The sequence below is a fragment of the Salmo salar genome, chromosome 01 (genome assembly GCF_965601325.2).
Source record: "Salmo salar chromosome 01, fSalSal1, whole genome shotgun sequence".
Taxonomy (NCBI): domain Eukaryota; kingdom Metazoa; phylum Chordata; class Actinopteri; order Salmoniformes; family Salmonidae; genus Salmo; species Salmo salar.
In genome coordinates, this window is record NC_138291.1 from 6,495,059 (window position 1) to 6,513,180 (window position 18,122).

At 50.7% G+C, this 18,122-nt stretch overlaps 1 protein-coding gene across 3 annotated transcripts in view; it reads right to left on the reverse strand.

The window, feature by feature from the left end:
* map4k5 (mitogen-activated protein kinase kinase kinase kinase 5) overlaps positions 1–18,122 on the reverse strand; it is a 119,693-nt gene that overhangs the window by 22,005 nt on the left and 79,566 nt on the right. For all 3 annotated transcript variants that reach the window (XM_045709476.2, XM_045709553.2, XM_082960638.1), the window contains one exon: positions 8,147–8,250. In XM_045709476.2, the coding sequence (XP_045565432.1) occupies positions 8,147–8,250 (104 nt within the window). The remainder of the gene's footprint in view (positions 1–8,146; positions 8,251–18,122) is intronic.

Below are 18,122 nucleotides of genomic sequence, written 5' to 3' on the forward strand. Positions count from 1 at the left end.
TGGTGGGTCGTGTTTCAGAGGAAGCATGGCTCCTGTCCTTCTCTCACAAGTCCGTACAGGAGTTGCAGCGATGGGACCATACTCACTATGCCGACGCCCCCCTCAGAGAGAGACAGACACAGCTTAATGTGAGCTCACATTTTTCCAACATGTTTTTAACATTTATTTTTTAACAAAAGGATAGATTTGGAGTTAGATAAACTTGGATTTCTCGGCAGGTACATATGCAGGATGCTACACGCCTTCGCGCTCCAGATCAAAACTCCAAACCTACAACCTAATTTTGACCAAAATGAACCAGAGAGATTACTGCTTCCAAGGTTTTTATTTTTCCAAGCAAAACAGAGGTAGCTCTAGCCAACAAACAGCAGAGACCTGAGGACACTATTCCGACCTGGAACTGAGCCAGATATAAATTCAATTAGCACTAAGGTGTGAAGTAAAAGGCTTTTGGGCCCAATAAGTGTCAGGAGTCTTTGAAGCGTCCGCTGAAGCCCCCTCCTGCTGTTCAGAGACCATTCAGTCCTCTGAAGCCTTCTGCTGCTGTTCAGAGACCATTCAGTCCTCTGAAGCCTTCTGCTGCTGTTCAGAGACCATTCAGTCCTCTGAAGCCTTCTGCTGCTGTTCAGAGACCATTCAGTCCTCTGAAGCCCCCTCCTGCTGTTCAGAGACCATTCAGTCCTCTGAAGCCTTCTGCTGCTGTTCAGAGACCATTCAGTCCTCTGAAGCCTTCTGCTGCTGTTCAGAGACCATTCAGTCCTCTGAAGCCTTCTGCTGCTGTTCAGAGACCATTCAGTCCTCTGAAGCCCCCTCCTGCTGTTCAGAGACCATTCAGTCCTCTGAAGCCCCCTCCTGCTGTTCAGAGACCATTCAGTCCTCTGAAGCCTTCTGCTGCTGTTCAGAGACCATTCAGTCCTCTGAAGCCTTCTGCTGCTGTTCAGAGACCATTCAGTCCTCTGAAGCCTTCTGCTGCTGTTCAGAGACCATTCAGTCCTCTGAAGCCCCCTCCTGCTGTTCAGAGACCATTCAGTCCTCTGAAGCCTTCTGCTGCTGTTCAGAGACCATTCAGTCCTCTGAAGCCTTCTGCTGCTGTTCAGAGACCATTCAGTCCTCTGAAGCCTTCTGCTGCTGTTCAGAGACCATTCAGTCCTCTGAAGCCCCCTCCTGCTGTTCAGAGACCATTCAGTCCTCTGAAGCCCCCTCCTGCTGTTCAGAGACCATTCAGTCCTCTGAAGCCCCCTCCTTCTGTTCAGAGACCATTCAGTCCTCTGAAGCCCCCTGCTGCTGTTCAGAGACCATTCAGTCCTCTGAAGCCTTCTGCTGCTGTTCAGAGACCATTCAGTCCTCTGAAGCCTTCTGCTGCTGTTCAGAGACCATTCAGTCCTCTGAAGCCTTCTGCTGCTGTTCAGAGACCATTCAGTCCTCTGAAGCCCCCTCCTGCTGTTCAGAGACCATTCAGTCCTCTGAAGCCCCCTCCTTCTGTTCAGAGACCATTCAGTCCTCTGAAGCCCCCTGCTGCTGTTCAGAGACCATTCAGTCCTCTGAAGCCTTCTGCTGCTGTTCAGAGACCATTCAGTCCTCTGAAGCCTTCTGCTGCTGTTCAGAGACCATTCAGTCCTCTGAAGCCTTCTGCTGCTGTTCAGAGACCATTCAGTCCTCTGAAGCCCCCTCCTGCTGTTCAGAGACCATTCAGTCCTCTGAAGCCCCCTCCTGCTGTTCAGAGACCATTCAGTCCTCTGAAGCCCCCTCCTTCTGTTCAGAGACCATTCAGTCCTCTGAAGCCCCCTGCTGCTGTTCAGAGACCATTCAGTCCTCTGAAGCCTTCTGCTGCTGTTCAGAGACCATTCAGTCCTCTGAAGCCTTCTGCTGCTGTTCAGAGACCATTCAGTCCTCTGAAGCCTTCTGCTGCTGTTCAGAGACCATTCAGTCCTCTGAAGCCCCCTCCTGCTGTTCAGAGACCATTCAGTCCTCTGAAGCCCCCTCCTGCTGTTCAGAGACCATTCAGTCCCCAGAAGCCCCCTGCTGCTGTTCAGAGACCATTCAGTCCTCTGAAGCCCCCTGCTGCTGTTCAGAGACCATTCAGTCCTCTGAAGCCCCCTCCTGCTGTTCAGAGACCATTCAGTCCTCTGAAGCCCCCTGCTGCTGTTCAGAGACCATTCAGTCCTCTGAAGCCCCCTCCTGCTGTTCAGAGACCATTCAGTCCTCTGAGGCCCCCTGCCGCTGTTCATTGACCATTCAGTCCTCTGAAGCCCCCTGCCGCTGTTCATTGACCATTCAGTCCTCTGAAGCCCCCTGCCGCTGTTCAGAGACCATTCAGTCCTCTGAAGCCCCCTGCCGCTGTTCAGAGACCATTCAGGCCCCTGAAGCCCCCTCCTGCTGTTCAGAGACCATTCAGGCCCCTGAAGCCCCCTCCTGCTGTTCAGAGACCATTCAGTCCTCTGAAGCCTTCTGCTGCTGTTCAGAGACCATTCAGTCCCCTGAAGCCCCCTGCTGCTGTTCAGAGACCATTCAGTCCTCTGAAGCCCCCTGCTGCTGTTCAGAGACCATTCAGTCCTCTGAAGCCCCCTCCTGCTGTTCAGAGACCATTCAGTCCCCAGAAGCCCCCTGCTGCTGTTCAGAGACCATTCAGTCCTCTGAAGCCCCCTGCTGCTGTTCAGAGACCATTCAGTCCTCTGAAGCCCCCTAATGCTGTTCAGAGACCATTCAGTCCTCTGAAGCCCCCTGCCGCTGTTCAGAGACCATTCAGTCCCCAGAAGCCCCCTGCTGCTGTTCAGAGACCATTCAGTCCTCTGAAGCCCCCTGCTGCTGTTCAGAGACCATTCAGCCCTCTGAAGCCCCCTCCTGCTGTTCAGAGACCATTCAGTCCTCTGAAGCCCCCTCCTGCTGTTCAGAGACCATTCAGTCCTCTGAAGCCCCCTCCTGCTGTTCAGAGACCATTCAGTCCTCTGAAGCCCCCTCCTGCTGTTCAGAGACCATTCAGCCCTCTGAAGCCCCCTCCTGCTGTTCAGAGACCATTCAGTCCTCTGAAGCCCCCTCCTGCTGTTCAGAGACCATTCAGTCCTCTGAAGCCCCCTCCTGCTGTTCAGAGACCATTCAGTCCTCTGAAGCCCCCTCCTGCTGTTCAGAGACCATTCAGTCCTCTGAAGCCCCCTGCTGCTGTTCAGAGACCATTCAGTCCTCTGAAGCCCCCTGCCGCTGTTCAGAGACCATTCAGTCCTCTGAAGCCCCCTGCTGCTGTTCAGAGACCATTCAGTCCTCTGAAGCCCCCTGCCGTTGTTCAGAGACCATTCAGTCCTCTGAAGCCCCCTGCCGCTGTTCAGAGACCATTCAGTCCTCAGAAGCCCCCTGCTGCTGTTCAGAGACCATTCAGCCCTCTGAAGCCCCCTGCTGCTGTTCAGAGACCATTCAGTCCTCTGAAGCCCCCTGCTGCTGTTCAGAGACCATTCAGTCCTCTGAAGCCCCCTCCTGCTGTTCAGAGACCATTCACTGGCATTTTCTACAAGACATCTGCCTCCAGAAATAAACACTTCTCCCAAGTGGGTGTGACACGTACTCCTGTTGCCTGCTGCACTGCTGCTTGGATTCCACCTGGCGATCTGTTCACCGTCTGCCCTGGCCTGTCTCCCCCTGTTTGGTACAGGTACCTCCACCACCCTCACCCCTCTCTGTTCACCGTCTGCCCTGGCCTGTCTCCCCCTGTCTGGTACAGGTACCACCCTCACCCCTCTCTGTTCACCGTCTGCCCTGGCCTGTCTCCCCCTGTCTGGTACAGGTACCTCCACCACCCTCACCCCTCTCTGTTCACCGTCTGCCCTGGCCTGTCTCCCCCCGTCTGGTACAGGTACCACCCTCACCCCTCTCTGTTCACCGTCTGCCCTGGCCTGTCTCCCCCTGTCTGGTACAGGTACCACCCTCACCCCTCTCTGTTCACCGTCTGCCCTGGCCTGTCTCCCCCTGTCTGGTACAGGTACCTCCACCACAATCACCCCTCTCTGTTCACCGTCTGCCCTGGCCTGTCTCCCCCTGTCTGGTACAGGTACCACCCTCACCCCTCTCTGTTCACCGTCTGCCCTGGCCTGTCTCCCCCTGTCTGGTACAGGTACCTCCACCCCCCTCACCCCTCTCTGTTCACCGTCTGCCCTGGCCTGTCTCCCCCTGTCTGGTACAGGTACCACCCTCACCCCTCTCTGTTCACCGTCTGCCCTGGCCTGTCTCCCCCTGTCTGGTACAGGTACCTCCACCCCCCTCACCCCTCTCTGTTCACCGTCTGCCCTGGCCTGTCTCCCCGTCTGGTACAGGTACCACCCTCACCCCTCTCTGTTCACCGTCTGCCCTGGCCTGTCTCCCCCTGTCTGGTACAGGTACCTCCACCCCCCTCACCCCTCTCTGTTCACCGTCTGCCCTGGCCTGTCTCCCCGTCTGGTACAGGTACCACCCTCACCCCTCTCTGTTCCCCGTCTGCCCTGGCCTGTCTCCCCCTGTCTGGTACAGGTACCACCCTCACCCCTCTCTGTTCAGCGTCTGCCCTGGCCTGTCTCCCCCTGTCTGGTACAGGTACCACCCTCACCCCTCTCTGTTCACCGTCTGCCCTGGCCTGTCTCCCCCTGTCTGGTACAGGTACCACCATCACCCCTCTCTCCCGGGCTTTCGCTCTCCTCCAGCACACACGCATTCATGTTACCTGATGAAATTGCTGTAAAATATGATCTTGTTGCCATCTGATGCACATTCAGATGTCATAAATCAGCAGTGCAGAGCTCTCCCTGTCCTCTGCCGTGCCCTGATTGTATTACTGCTGATGATAACTGGAAATGTGCATGTACACTCTGGCCCACTTACTGTTGCTTGCCCCAATTCTGACTTCTGCTTCAATGATTTCTGCTCTCGTAAAAGCCTGGGTTTTCTGCACATTAACACTAGAAGCTTATTACCTAAAATGGATCAATTGAAAGTGTGGATTCACAGCTCCAATCCAGATGTGTTGGTCATTACTGAGACGTGGTAAAGGAAGAGTGTCCTGATTTGTCATAGACGCTTGCTAAAAAACTTTAATGAGCAAGCCTTCCTTCATGACCTGGCCTCTGTAAATTGGTGTAGAATCAGCTTGATCCCCTCTGTCGAAGACGCTTGGTTCAGCCCCTGGTTTGACCGTGATCTTGCCGAGTTACTCCACCTAAAGAGTTGCATTTGGCGAAAGGCTCGGCACACGCATACTCAAGCGGACTGGCTATCATTCAGGCAAATGAGAAATAAGTGCACTCAGGCTATCCGGAAGGCCAAAGTTAGTTACTTTAAGGAGCAGTTCTCTCTCTGTGGGTCTAACCCCAAGAAGTTCTGGAAAATGGTTAAAGACGTGGAGAATAAACCCTCCTCCTCACAGCTGCCCATGTCCCTTAATGTTGATGATGTGGTTGTTACTGACACACAGAGGAGTGGCTTCGGCACAAGTTTGAATGTCCTTCAGTGGCCCAGCCAGAGCCCGGACTTGAACCCGATCTAGCATCTCTGGAGAGAACTGAAAATAGCTGTGCAGCGACGCTCCCCATCCAACCTGACAGAGCTTGAGAGGATCTGCAGAGAAGAATGGGAGAAACTCCCCAAATACAGGTGTGCCAAGCTCGTAGTGTCATAGCAAAGAAGACTAGAGGCTGTAATTGCTGCCAAAGGTACTTCAACAAAGTACTGAGTAAAGGGTCTGAATACTTATGTGAAATCAGTTTTTTTTTAAATTTTTAATACATTTGCAAAAATGTCAAAAAGCCTGTTTTTGCTTTGTCATTATGGCGTATAGTGTAGATTGACCAGGAAAAAAATAAAAATATGGAAGAAGTCAAATGGTCTGAATACTTTCCGAATGCACTGTATTTAGAAGAAATCAATTAAAGGTTGTAGTTTGGTTCTTCATCAAAAATTTGGCAGCCATAAAATATTATTTGGTTTCCTGAGAGGTATTCCAAATACTTGAAAGTATTATTTGGTTTTCTGAGACCTGTATTTGAATATCAAAGAAAAAAGGTTACCTTTTACAATGCCCTCCACTAATATTGGCAACCTTGGTAAATATGAGCAAAATGGGCTGTGCAAAAAATGTCTTTGCTGTTGGTCTTTCATTGAAAATATACACAAAAAGCCAACCTTTAATGGAAGTAAAATTATTGAGAAAAAAAAGTGAAATAAATACTTTTCTACGAAACATGTGCCACAATTATTGGCAAATTCTGATTAGTAAAACCAAACTTTAGTATATTCCCATTCATATGTTACGTTTAAGTTTACCTGAGTGATTAGGAACACTTAAGTGGTAAGCCATGACTTCCTGTTTCACTGGGGTATAAATATGAGGTGACACACAGGCCAAGTTCCCATAGTCATCCATCCCGTATGGGAAAGACCTGAGAATACACTAATGATGTGAGACAAAAGGTTGTTGAGTTGCAAAAATCAGGAAATGGCTATGAGAAAATGGTTCACTGACCACAGAATCAAGGTTTTGCCATGGCCATCCCAGTCCCCTGAACCAAACCCCATAGAAAACCTGTGGGATGAGCTGAAGAGGAGAGTCCACAAGCTAGGACCTGGGAATCTGAAGGATCTGGAGAGATTCTGTATGGAGGAATGGTCTCAGATCCCTTGACATGTGTTCTCCAACCTCATTACACATTATAGGAGAAGACTCAGAGCTGTTGTATTGGCAAAGGGAGGTTGCACAAAGTATTGAATGAAAGGGTGCCAATAATTGTTCCACACATATTTGAGAAAAATATTTGTTTTATAATAATACATTTTTTCTTTTCAATTATTTTACTTTAAAGTTGAGATTTTTGTGAATATTTTGAATGAAAGACCAAGAGGATAAACAATAAAAGGGTGCCAATATTAGTGGAGGGTACTGTAGATTTAACTTAACTATATTCGACTACCTTGAGAATTTGAAAACTATTTTCTGCCCAGGTCTGATCTACTGGAACCTTTTCCACCTGGTGGAATTTAACTACAGGTGGGTCCATTTAACTACAGGTGGGTCCATTTAACTACAGGTGGGACCATTTAACTACAGGTGGGTCCATTTAACTACAGGTGGGTCCATTTAACTACAGGTGGGACCATTTAACTACAGGTGGGACCATTTAACTACAGGTGGGTCCATTTAACTACAGGTGGGACCATTTAACTACAGGTGGGACCATTTAACTACAGGTGGGACCATTTAACTACAGGTGGGTCCATTTAACTACAGGTGGGTCCATTTAACTACAGGTGGGTCCATTTAACTACAGGTGGGTCCATTTAACTACAGGTGGGACCATTTAACTACAGGTGGGTCCATTTAACTACAGGTGGGACCATTTAACTACAGGTGGGACCATTTAACTACAGGTGGGTCCATTTAACTACAGGTGGGTCCATTTAACTACAGGTGGGTCCATTTAACTACAGGTGGGTCCATTTAACTACAGGTGGGTCCATTTAACTACAGGTGGGTCCATTTAACTACAGGTGGGTCCATTTAACTACAGGTGGGTCCATTTAACTACAGGTGGGTCCATTTAACTACAGGTGGGACCATTTAACTACAGGTGGGTCCATTTAACTACAGGTGGGACCATTTAACTACAGGTGGGTCCATTTAACTACAGGTGGGACCATTTAACTACAGGTGGGTCCATTTAACTACAGGTGGGTCCATTTAACTACAGGTGGGTCCATTTAACTACAGGTGGGACCATTTAACTACAGGTGGGTCCATTTAACTACAGGTGGGACCATTTAACTACAGGTGGGTCCATTTAACTACAGGTGGGACCATTTAACTACAGGTGGGTCCATTTAACTACAGGTGGGTCCATTTAACTACAGGTGGGTCCATTTAACTACAGGTGGGTCCATTTAACTACAGGTGGGTCCATTTAACTACAGGTGGGACCATTTAACTACAGGTGGGACCATTTAAAACTACAGGTGGGACCATTTAACTACAGGTGGGACCATTTAACTACAGGTGGGACCATTTAACTACAGGTGGGTCCATTTAACTACAGGTGGGTCCATTTAACTACAGGTGGGACCATTTAACTACAGGTGGGACCATTTAACTACAGGTGGGACCATTTAACTACAGGTGGGTCAGACTAGATGAGGGACTGACCTTGATGAGCATGAACCTCTGCATAGGCTCGTACCACTGTAGCAGGACTATCCCAGACTGCAGCGCTCCACACAGGTACTTATGGCCTGTATAGGGGTTCCTCACTGTGGGAGAGAGAGAGATGTGATTACTGTAAATAATGTATGCACTCACTACAATGTAAGTTACTTTCAATCACAGTGTCTGCTAAGTGGCATAGTCACAGAGTAGACAAAACATTAAGAACACCTGTTCTTTCCATGACAGACTGACCAGGTGAATCCAGGTGAAGGCTATGATCCCTTATTGATGTCACCTGTTAAATCCACTTCAATCAGTGTAGAATGAAGGGTAAGGATTTTTAAGCCTTGCGACATGGATTGTGTATGTGTGCCATTCAGAGAGTGAATGGACAAGACAAAATAATTAAGTGCCAGGCGCGCCGGTTTGTGTCAAGAACTGCAATGCTGCTGGGCTTTATCACACTCAATAGTTCCCTTTGTGTATCAAGAATGGTCCACCATCCAAAGAACATCCAGCCAACCTGACAACTGTGAGAAGCATTGGAGTCAACATGGGCCAGCATCCCTGTGGAACGCTTTCGACACCTTGTAGAGTCCATGCCCCGACGAATTGAGGCTGTTCTGAGGGCAAAAGGGGGTACAACTCAATATTAGGAAGGTGTTCTTAATGTTTTGTGCACTCAGTGTATACAGTGGCAAGAAAAAGTATGTGAACCCTTTGGAATTACCTGAATTTCTGCATAAATTGGTGATAAAATTTGATCCGATCTTCATCTAAGTCACAACAATAGACAAACACAGTGTGCTTAAACTAATAACACAAATTATTGTATTGTTCTTGTCTATATTGAATACATATTTTAAACATTCACAGTGTAGGTTGGAAAAAGTATGTGAACCCCTAGGCTAATGACTCCTCCAAAAGATAATTGGAGTCAGGAGTCAGACTGCAAGAGCACAGCGCAGAATGCTCAATGAGGTTAAGAAGAATCATAGTGTCAGCTAAAGACTTACAGAAATCTCTGGAACATGCTAACATCTCTGTTGACAAGTCTACGATACATAAAACACTAAACAAGAATGGCGTTCATGCAAGGACACCATGGAAGAAGCCACTGCTGTCCAGAAAAAACATTGCTGCACGTATGAAGTTTGCAAAAGTGCACCTGGATGTTCCACAGCGCTACTGGCAAAATATTCTGTGGACAGATGAAACTACAGTTGAGTTGTTTGGAAGGAACACACAACATTATGTGTGGAGAAAAAAAGGCACAGCACACCAACATCAAAACCTCATCCCAGCTGTAAAGTATGGTGGAGGGAGCATCATGGTTTGGGGCTGCTTTGCTGCCTCAGGGCCTGGACAGCTTGTCATCATCGACAGAAAAATGAATTCCCAAGTTTATCAAGACATTTTGCAGGAGAATGTAAGGCTATCTGTGCACCAATTGAAGCTCAACATAAGTTGGGTGATGCAACAGGACAACAACCCAAAACACAGAAGTAAATCAACAACAGAATGGCTTCAACAGAAGAAAATACACCTTCTGGAGTGGCCCAGTCAGAGTCCTGACCTCAACCTGATTTAGATGCTGTGGCATGACCTCAAGAGAGCAGTTCACACCAGACATCCCAAGAATATTGCTGAACTGAAACAGTTTTGTAAAGATGAATGGTCCAAAATTCCTCCTGACCGTTGTGCAGGTCTGATCCTCAACTACAGAAAACGTTTGGTTGAGGTTATTGCTGCCAAAGGAGGGTCAACCAGTTATTAAATCCAAGGGTTCGCATACTTTTTCTACACTACACCGTAAATGTTTACACGGTGTGATCAATAAAGACATGAAAAATGATAATTGTTTCTGTGTTATTAGTTTAAGCAGACTGTTTGTCTAGTGTTGTGACTTAGATGAATATCAGATCAAATGTTATGACTAATTTATGCAGAAATCCAGGTAATTCCAAAGGGTTCACATACTTTTTCTTGCCACTGTATTATTATAGGAGACAAAAGGAAAAGGTAGGTCAAAGGATAGGAGCGATAACAGTCTGTTGAATGATGGGTAACAGCATGGCTTCTCTCACTTTTAAAAATATGGAGGTTCTTGACTAGTCTAAACTGAACACAGGTAACAAGAACACGTTGTTGAGGGGTACAGCTGGTCTAGGAACTAGACAGAGGTACAGCTGGTCTAGGAACTAGACAGGGGTACAGCTGGTCTAGGAACTAGACAGGGGTACAGCTGGTCTAGGAACTAGACAGGGGTACAGCTGGTCTAGGAACTAGACAGGGGTTGAGGGGAACAGCTGCTCTAGGAACTAGACAGTGGTTGAGGGGTACAGCTGCTGTAGGAACTAGACAGGGGTTGAGGGGTACAGCTGGTCTAGGAACTAGACAGTGGTTGAGGGGTACAGCTGCTCTAGGAACTAGACAGTGGTTGAGGGGAACAGCTGCTCTAGGAACTAGACAGGGGTTGAGGGGTACAGCTGCTCTAGGAACTAGACAGGGGTTGAGGGGAACAGCTGCTCTAGGAACTAGACAGGGGTTGAGGGGTAAAGCTGCTGTAGGAACTAGACAGGGGTTGAGGGGTACAGCTGCTCTAGGAACTAGACAGGGGTTGAGGGGTACAGCTGGTCTAGGAACTAGACAGGGGTTGAGGGGTACAGCTGGTCTAGGAACTAGACAGGGGTTGAGGGGTACAGCTGCTGTAGGAACTAGACAGGGGTTGAGGGGTACAGCTGGTCTAGGAACTAGACAGGGGTTGAGGGGTACAGCTGGTCTAGGAACAAGACAGGGGTTGAGGGGTACAGCTGGTCTAGGAACTAGACAGGGGTTGAGGGGTACAGCTGGTCTAGGAACTAGACAGGGGTTGAGGGGTACAGCTGGTCTAGGAACTAGACAGGGGTTGAGGGGTGCAGCTGCTCTAGGAACTAGACAGGGGTTGAGGGGTACAGCTGCTCTAGGAACTAGACAGGGGTTGAGGGGGTACAGCTGGTCTAGGAACTAGACAGGGGTTGAGGGGTACAGCTGCTGTAGGAACTAGACAGGGGTTGAGGGGTACAGCTGGTCTAGGAACTAGACAGGGGTTGAGGGGTACAGCTGCTCTAGGAACTAGACAGGGGTTGAGGGGTACAGCTGCTCTAGGAACTAGACAGGGGTTGAGGGGTACAGCTGGTCTAGGAACTAGACAGGGGTACAGCTGGTCTAGGAACTAGACAGGGGTACAGCTGGTCTAGGAACTAGACAGGGGTACAGCTGGTCTAGGAACTAGACAGGGGTTGAGGGGTACAGCTGGTCTAGGAACTAGACAGGGGTTGAGGGGTAAAGCTGGTCTAGGAACTAGACAGGGGTTGAGGGGTACAGCTGCTCTAGGAACTAGACAGGGGTTGAGGGGTACAGCTGGTCTAGGAACTAGACAGGGGTTGAGGGGGTACAGCTGCTCTAGGAACTAGACAGGGGTTGAGGGGTACAGCTGCTCTAGGAACTAGACAGGGGTTGAGGGGTACAGCTGCTCTAGGAACTAGACAGGGGTTGAGGGGTACAGCTGCTCTAGGAACTAGACAGCGGTTGAGGGGTACAGCTGCTCTAGGAACTAGACAGGGGTTGAGGGGTACAGCTGCTGTAGGAACTAGACAGGGGTTGAGGGGTACAGCTGGTCTAGGAACTAGACAGGGGTTGAGGGGTACAGCTGCTCTAGGAACTAGACAGGGGTTGAGGGGTACAGCTGCTCTAGGAACTAGACAGGGGTTGAGGGGTACAGCTGCTCTAGGAACTAGACAGGGGTTGAGGGCTACAGCTGGTCTAGGAACTAGACAGGGGTTGAGGGGTACAGCTGGTCTAGGAACTAGACAGGGGTTGAGGGGTACAGCTGGTCTAGGAACTAGACAGGGGTTGAGGGGTACAGCTGGTCTAGGAACTAGACAGGGGTTGAGGGGTACAGCTGGTCTAGGAACTAGACAGGGGTTGAGGGGTACAGCTGGTCTAGGAACTAGACAGGGGTTGAGGGGTACAGCTGGTCTAGGAACTAGACAGGGGTTGAGGGGTACAGCTGGTCTAGGAACTAGACAGGGGTTGAGGGGTACAGCTGGTCTAGGAACTAGACAGGGGTTGAGGGGTACAGCTGCTGTAGGAACTAGACAGGGGTTGAGGGGTACAGCTGGTCTCGGAACTAGACAGGGGTTGAGGGGTACAGCTGCTCTAGGAACTAGACAGTGGTTGAGGGGTACAGCTGCTGTAGGAACTAGACAGGGGTTGAGGGGTACAGCTGGTCTAGGAACTAGACAGGGGTTGAGGGGTACAGCTGCTCTAGGAACTAGACAGGGGTTGAGGGGTACAGCTGGTCTAGGAACTAGACAGGGGTTGAGGGGTACAGCTGCTGTAGGAACTAGACAGGGGTTGAGGGGTACAGCTGCTGTAGGAACTAGTGGTTGAGGGGTACAGCTGGTCTAGGAACTAGACAGGGGTTGAGGGGTACAGCTGGTCTAGGAACTAGACAGTGGTTGAGGGGTACAGCTGGTCTAGGAACTAGACAGTGGTTGAGGAGTACAGCTGCTATAGGAACTAGACAGTGGTTGAGGGGTACAGCTGGTCTAGGAACTAGACAGGGGTTGAGGGGTACAGATGGTCTAGGAACTAGACAGGGGTTGAGGGGTACAGCTGCTGTAGGAACTAGACAGTGGTTGAGGGGTAGAGCTGGTCTAGGAACTAGACAGGGGTTGAGGGGTACAGCTGCTGTAGGAACTAGACAGTGGTTGAGGGGTACAGCTGGTCTAGGAACTAGACAGGGGTTGAGGGGTACAGCTGCTGTAGGAACTAGACAGTGGTTGAGGGGTAAAGCTGCTATAGGAACTAGACAGGGGTTGAGGGGTACAGCTGCTGTAGGAACTAGACAGGGGTTGAGGGGTACAGCTGCTGTAGGAACTAGTGGTTGAGGGGTACAGCTGCTGTAGGAACTAGACAGTGGTTGAGGGGTACAGCTGGTCTAGGAACTAGACAGGGGTTGAGGGGTACAGCTGCTCTAGGAACTAGACAGGGGTTGAGGGGTACAGCTGCTGTAGGAACTAGACAGGGGTTGAGGGGTACAGCTGCTCTAGGAACTAGACAGGGGTTGAGGGGTACAGCTGCTGTAGGAACTAGACAGTAGTTGAGGGGTACAGCTGCTGTAGGAACTAGTGGTTGAGGGGTACAGCTGCTGTAGGAACTAGTGGTTGAGGGGTACAGCTGCTGTAGGAACTAGTGGTTGAGGGGTACAGCTGCTGTAGGAACTAGTGGTTGAGGGGTACAGCTGCTCTAGGAACTAGACAGGGGTTGAGGGGTACAGCTGCTCTAGGAACTAGACAGGGGTTGAGGGGTACAGCTGCTCTAGGAACTAGACAGGGGTTGAGGGGTACAGCTGCTCTAGGAACTAGTGGTTGAGGGGTACAGCTGCTGTAGGAACTAGTGGTTGAGGGGTACAGCTGCTGTAGGAACTAGTGGTTGAGGGGTACAGCTGCTGTAGGAACTAGTGGTTGAGGGGTACAGCTGGTCTAGGAACTAGACAGGGGTTGAGGGGTACAGCTGCTGTAGGAACTAGTGGTTGAGGGGTACAGCTGCTGTAGGAACTAGTGGTTGAGGGGTACAGCTGCTAGTGGTTGAGGGGTACAGCTGGTCTAGGAACTAGTGGTTGAGGGGTACAGCTGCTCTAGGAACAAGTGGTTGAGGGGTACAGCTGCTGTAGGAACTAGTGGTTGAGGGGTACAGCTGCTATAGGAACTAGTGGTTGAGGGGTACAGCTGCTGTAGGAACTAGTGGTTGAGGGGTACAGCTGCTGTAGGAACTAGTGGTTGAGGGGTACAGCTGCTATAGGAACTAGTGGTTGAGGGGTACAGCTGCTGTAGGAACTAGTGGTTGAGGGGTACAGCTGCACTAGGAACTAGTGGTTGAGGGGTACAGCTGCTCTAGGAACTAGTGGTTGAGGGGTACAGCTGCTATAGGAACTAGTGGTTGAGGGGTACAGCTGGTCTAGGAACTAGTGGTTGAGGGGTACAGCTGCTCTAGGAACTAGTGGTTGAGGGGTACAGCTGGTCTAGGAACTAGTGGTTGAGGGGTACAGCTGCTCTAGGAACTAGACAGGGTTTGAGGGGTACAGCTGCTGTAGGAACTAGTGGTTGAGGGGTACAGCTGCTGTAGGAACTAGTGGTTGAGGGGTACAGCTGCTGTAGGAACTAGTGGTTGAGGGGTACAGCTGCTGTAGGAACTAGTGGTTGAGGGGTACAGCTGCTGTAGGAACTAGTGGTTGAGGGGTACAGCTGCTCTAGGAACTAGTGGTTGAGGGGTACAGCTGCTCTAGGAACTAGTGGTTGAGAGTACAGCTGCTCTAGGAACAAGTGGTTGAGGGGTACAGCTGCTGTAGGAACTAGTGGTTGAGGGGTACAGCTGCTATAGGAACTAGTGGTTGAGGGGTACAGCTGCTATAGGAACTAGTGGTTGAGGGGTACAGCTGCTGTAGGAACTAGTGGTTGAGGGGTACAGCTGCTGTAGGAACTAGTGGTTGAGGGGTACAGCTGCTATAGGAACTAGTGGTTGAGGGGTACAGCTGCTGTAGGAACTAGTGGTTGAGGGGTACAGCTGCTCTAGGAACTAGTGGTTGAGGGGTACAGCTGCTCTAGGAACTAGTGGTTGAGGGGTACAGCTGCTATAGGAACTAGTGGGTGAGGGGTACAGCTGGTCTAGGAACTAGTGGTTGAGGGGTACAGCTGGTCTAGGAACTAGTGGTTGAGGGGTACAGCTGCTGTAGGAACTAGTGGTTGAGGGGTACAGCTGCTCTAGGAACTAGTGGTTGAGGGGTACAGCTGCTCTAGGAACTAGACAGGGGTTGAGGGGTACAGCTGCTGTAGGAACTAGACAGGGGTTGAAGGGTACAGCTGCTCTAGGAACTAGTGGTTGAGGGGTACAGCTGCTGTAGGAACTAGACAGGGGTTGAGGGGTACAGCTGGTCTAGGAACTAGACAGGGGTTGAGGGGTACAGCTGCTCTAGGAACTAGACAGGGGTTGAGGGGTACAGCTGCTGTAGGAACTAGTGGTTGAGGGGTACAGCTGGTCTAGGAACTAGACAGGGGTTGAGGGGTACAGCTGGTCTAGGAACTAGACAGTGGTTGAGGGGTACAGCTGGTCTAGGAACTAGACAGTGGTTGAGGGGTACAGCTGCTATAGGAACTAGACAGTGGTTGAGGGGTACAGCTGGTCTAGGCACTAGACAGGGGTTGAGGGGTACAGCTGGTCTAGGAACTAGACAGGGGTTGAGGGGTACAGCTGCTATAGGAACTAGACAGGGGTTGAGGGATACAGCTGCTGTAGGAACTAGACAGGGGTTGAGGGGTACAGCTGCTGTAGGAACTAGTGGTTGAGGGGTACAGCTGCTGTAGGAACTAGACAGTGGTTGAGGGGTACAGCTGGTCTAGGAACTAGACAGGGGTTGAGGGGTACAGCTGCTCTAGGAACTAGACAGGGGTTGAGGGGTACAGCTGCTGTAGAAACTAGACAGGGGTTGAGGGGTACAGCTGCTCTAGGAACTAGACAGGGGTTGAGGGGTACAGCTGCTGTAGGAACTAGACAGTGGTTGAGGGGTACAGCTGCTGTAGGAACTAGACAGGGGTTGAGGGGTACAGCTGCTGTAGGAACTAGACAGGGGTTGAGGGGTACAGCTGGTCTAGGAACTAGAAAGTGGTTGAGGGGTACAGCTGGTCTAGGAACTAGACAGTGGTTGAGGGGTACAGCTGCTATAGGAACTAGACAGTGGTTGAGGGGTACAGCTGGTCTAGGAACTAGACAGGGGTTGAGGGGTACAGCTGGTCTAGGAACTAGACAGTGGTTGAGGGGTACAGCTGCTGTAGGAACTAGACAGTGGTTGAGGGGTACAGCTGGTCTAGGAACTAGACAGGGGTTGAGGGGTACATCTGCTGTAGGAACTAGACAGGGGTTGAGGGGTACAGCTGCTGTAGGAACTAGTGGTTGAGGGGTACAGCTGGTCTAGGAACTAGACAGGGGTTGAGGGGTACAGCTGCTGTAGGAACTAGACAGTGGTTGAGGGGTACAGCTGGTCTAGGAACTAGACAGGCGTTGAGGGGTACAGCTGCTGTAGGAACTAGACAGTGGTTGAGGGGTACAGCTGGTCTAGGAACTAGACAGGGGTTGAGGGGTACAGCTGCTGTAGGAACTAGACAGTGGTTGAGGGGTAAAGCTGCTATAGGAACTAGACAGGGGTTGAGGGGTACAGCTGCTGTAGGAACTAGACAGGGGTTGAGGGGTACAGCTGCTGTAGGAACTAGTGGTTGAGGGGTACAGCTGCTGTAGGAACTAGACAGTGGTTGAGGGGTACAGCTGGTCTAGGAACTAGACAGGGGTTGAGGGGTACAGCTGCTCTAGGAACTAGACAGGGGTTGAGGGGTACAGCTGCTGTAGAAACTAGACAGGGGTTGAGGGGTACAGCTGCTCTAGGAACTAGACAGGGGTTGAGGGGTACAGCTGCTGTAGGAACTAGACAGTGGTTGAGGGGTACAGCTGCTGTAGGAACTAGACAGGGGTTGAGGGGTACAGCTGCTCTATGAACTAGTGGTTGAGGGGTACAGCTGCTGTAGGAACTAGTGGTTGAGGGGTACAGCTGCAGTAGGAACTAGTGGTTGAGGGGTACAGCTGCAGTAGGAACTAGTGGTTGAGGGGTACAGCTGCTGTAGGAACTAGTGGTTGAGGGGTACAGCTGCTCTAGGAACTAGTGGTTGAGGGGTACAGCTGGTCTAGGAACTAGACAGGGGTTGAGGGGTACAGCTGGTCTAGGAACTAGACAGGGGTTGAGGGGTACAGCTGGTCTAGGAACTAGACAGGGGTTGAGGGGTACAGCTGGTCTAGGAACTAGACAGGGGTTGAGGGGTACAGCTGCTCTAGGAACTAGTGGTTGAGGGGTACAGCTGCTGTAGGAACTAGTGGTTGAGGGGTACAGCTGCTGTAGGAACTAGTGGTTGAGGGGTACAGCTGCTGTAGCAAGTAGTGGTTGAGGGGTACAGCTGCTGTAGGAAGTAGTGGTTGAGGGGTACAGCTGGTCTAGGAACTAGACAGGGGTTGAGGGGTACAGCTGCTGTAGGAACTAGACAGGGGTTGAGGGGGTACAGCTGCAGTAGGAACTAGTGGTTGAGGGGTACAGCTGCAGTAGGAACTAGTGGTTGAGGGGTACAGCTGCTGTAGGAACTAGACAGGGGGTTGAGGGGTACAGCTGGTCTAGGAACTAGACAGGGGTTGAGGGGTACAGCTGGTCTAGGAACTAGACAGGGGTTGAGGGGTACAGCTGGTCTAGGAACTAGACAGGGGTTGAGGGGTACAGCTGCTCTAGGAACTAGTGGTTGAGGGGTACAGCTGCTGTAGGAACTAGTGGTTGAGGGGTACAGCTGCTGTAGGAACTAGTGGTTGAGGGGTACAGCTGCTGTAGGAACTAGTGGTTGAGGGGTACAGCTGCTGTAGGAACTAGTGGTTGAGGGGTACAGCTGCTGTAGGAACTAGTGGTTGAGGGGTACAGCTGGTCTAGGAACTAGTGGTTGAGGGGTACAGCTGCTCTAGGAACAAGTGGTTGAGGGGTACAGCTGCTGTAGGAACTAGTGGTTGAGGGGTACAGCTGCTATAGGAACTAGTGGTTGAGGGGTACAGCTGCTGTAGGAACTAGTGGTTGAGGGGTACAGCTGCTGTAGGAACTAGTGGTTGAGGGGTACAGCTGCTCTAGGAACTAGTGGTTGAGGGGTACAGCTGCTCTAGGAACTAGTGGTTGAGGGGTACAGCTGCTCTAGGAACTAGTGGTTGAGGGGTACAGCTGCTCTAGGAACTAGTGGTTGAGGGGTACAGCTGCTATAGGAACTAGTGGTTGAGGGGTACAGCTGCTGTAGGAACTAGTGGTTGAGGGGTACAGCTGGTCTAGGAACTAGTGGTTGAGGGGTACAGCTGCTGTAGGAAC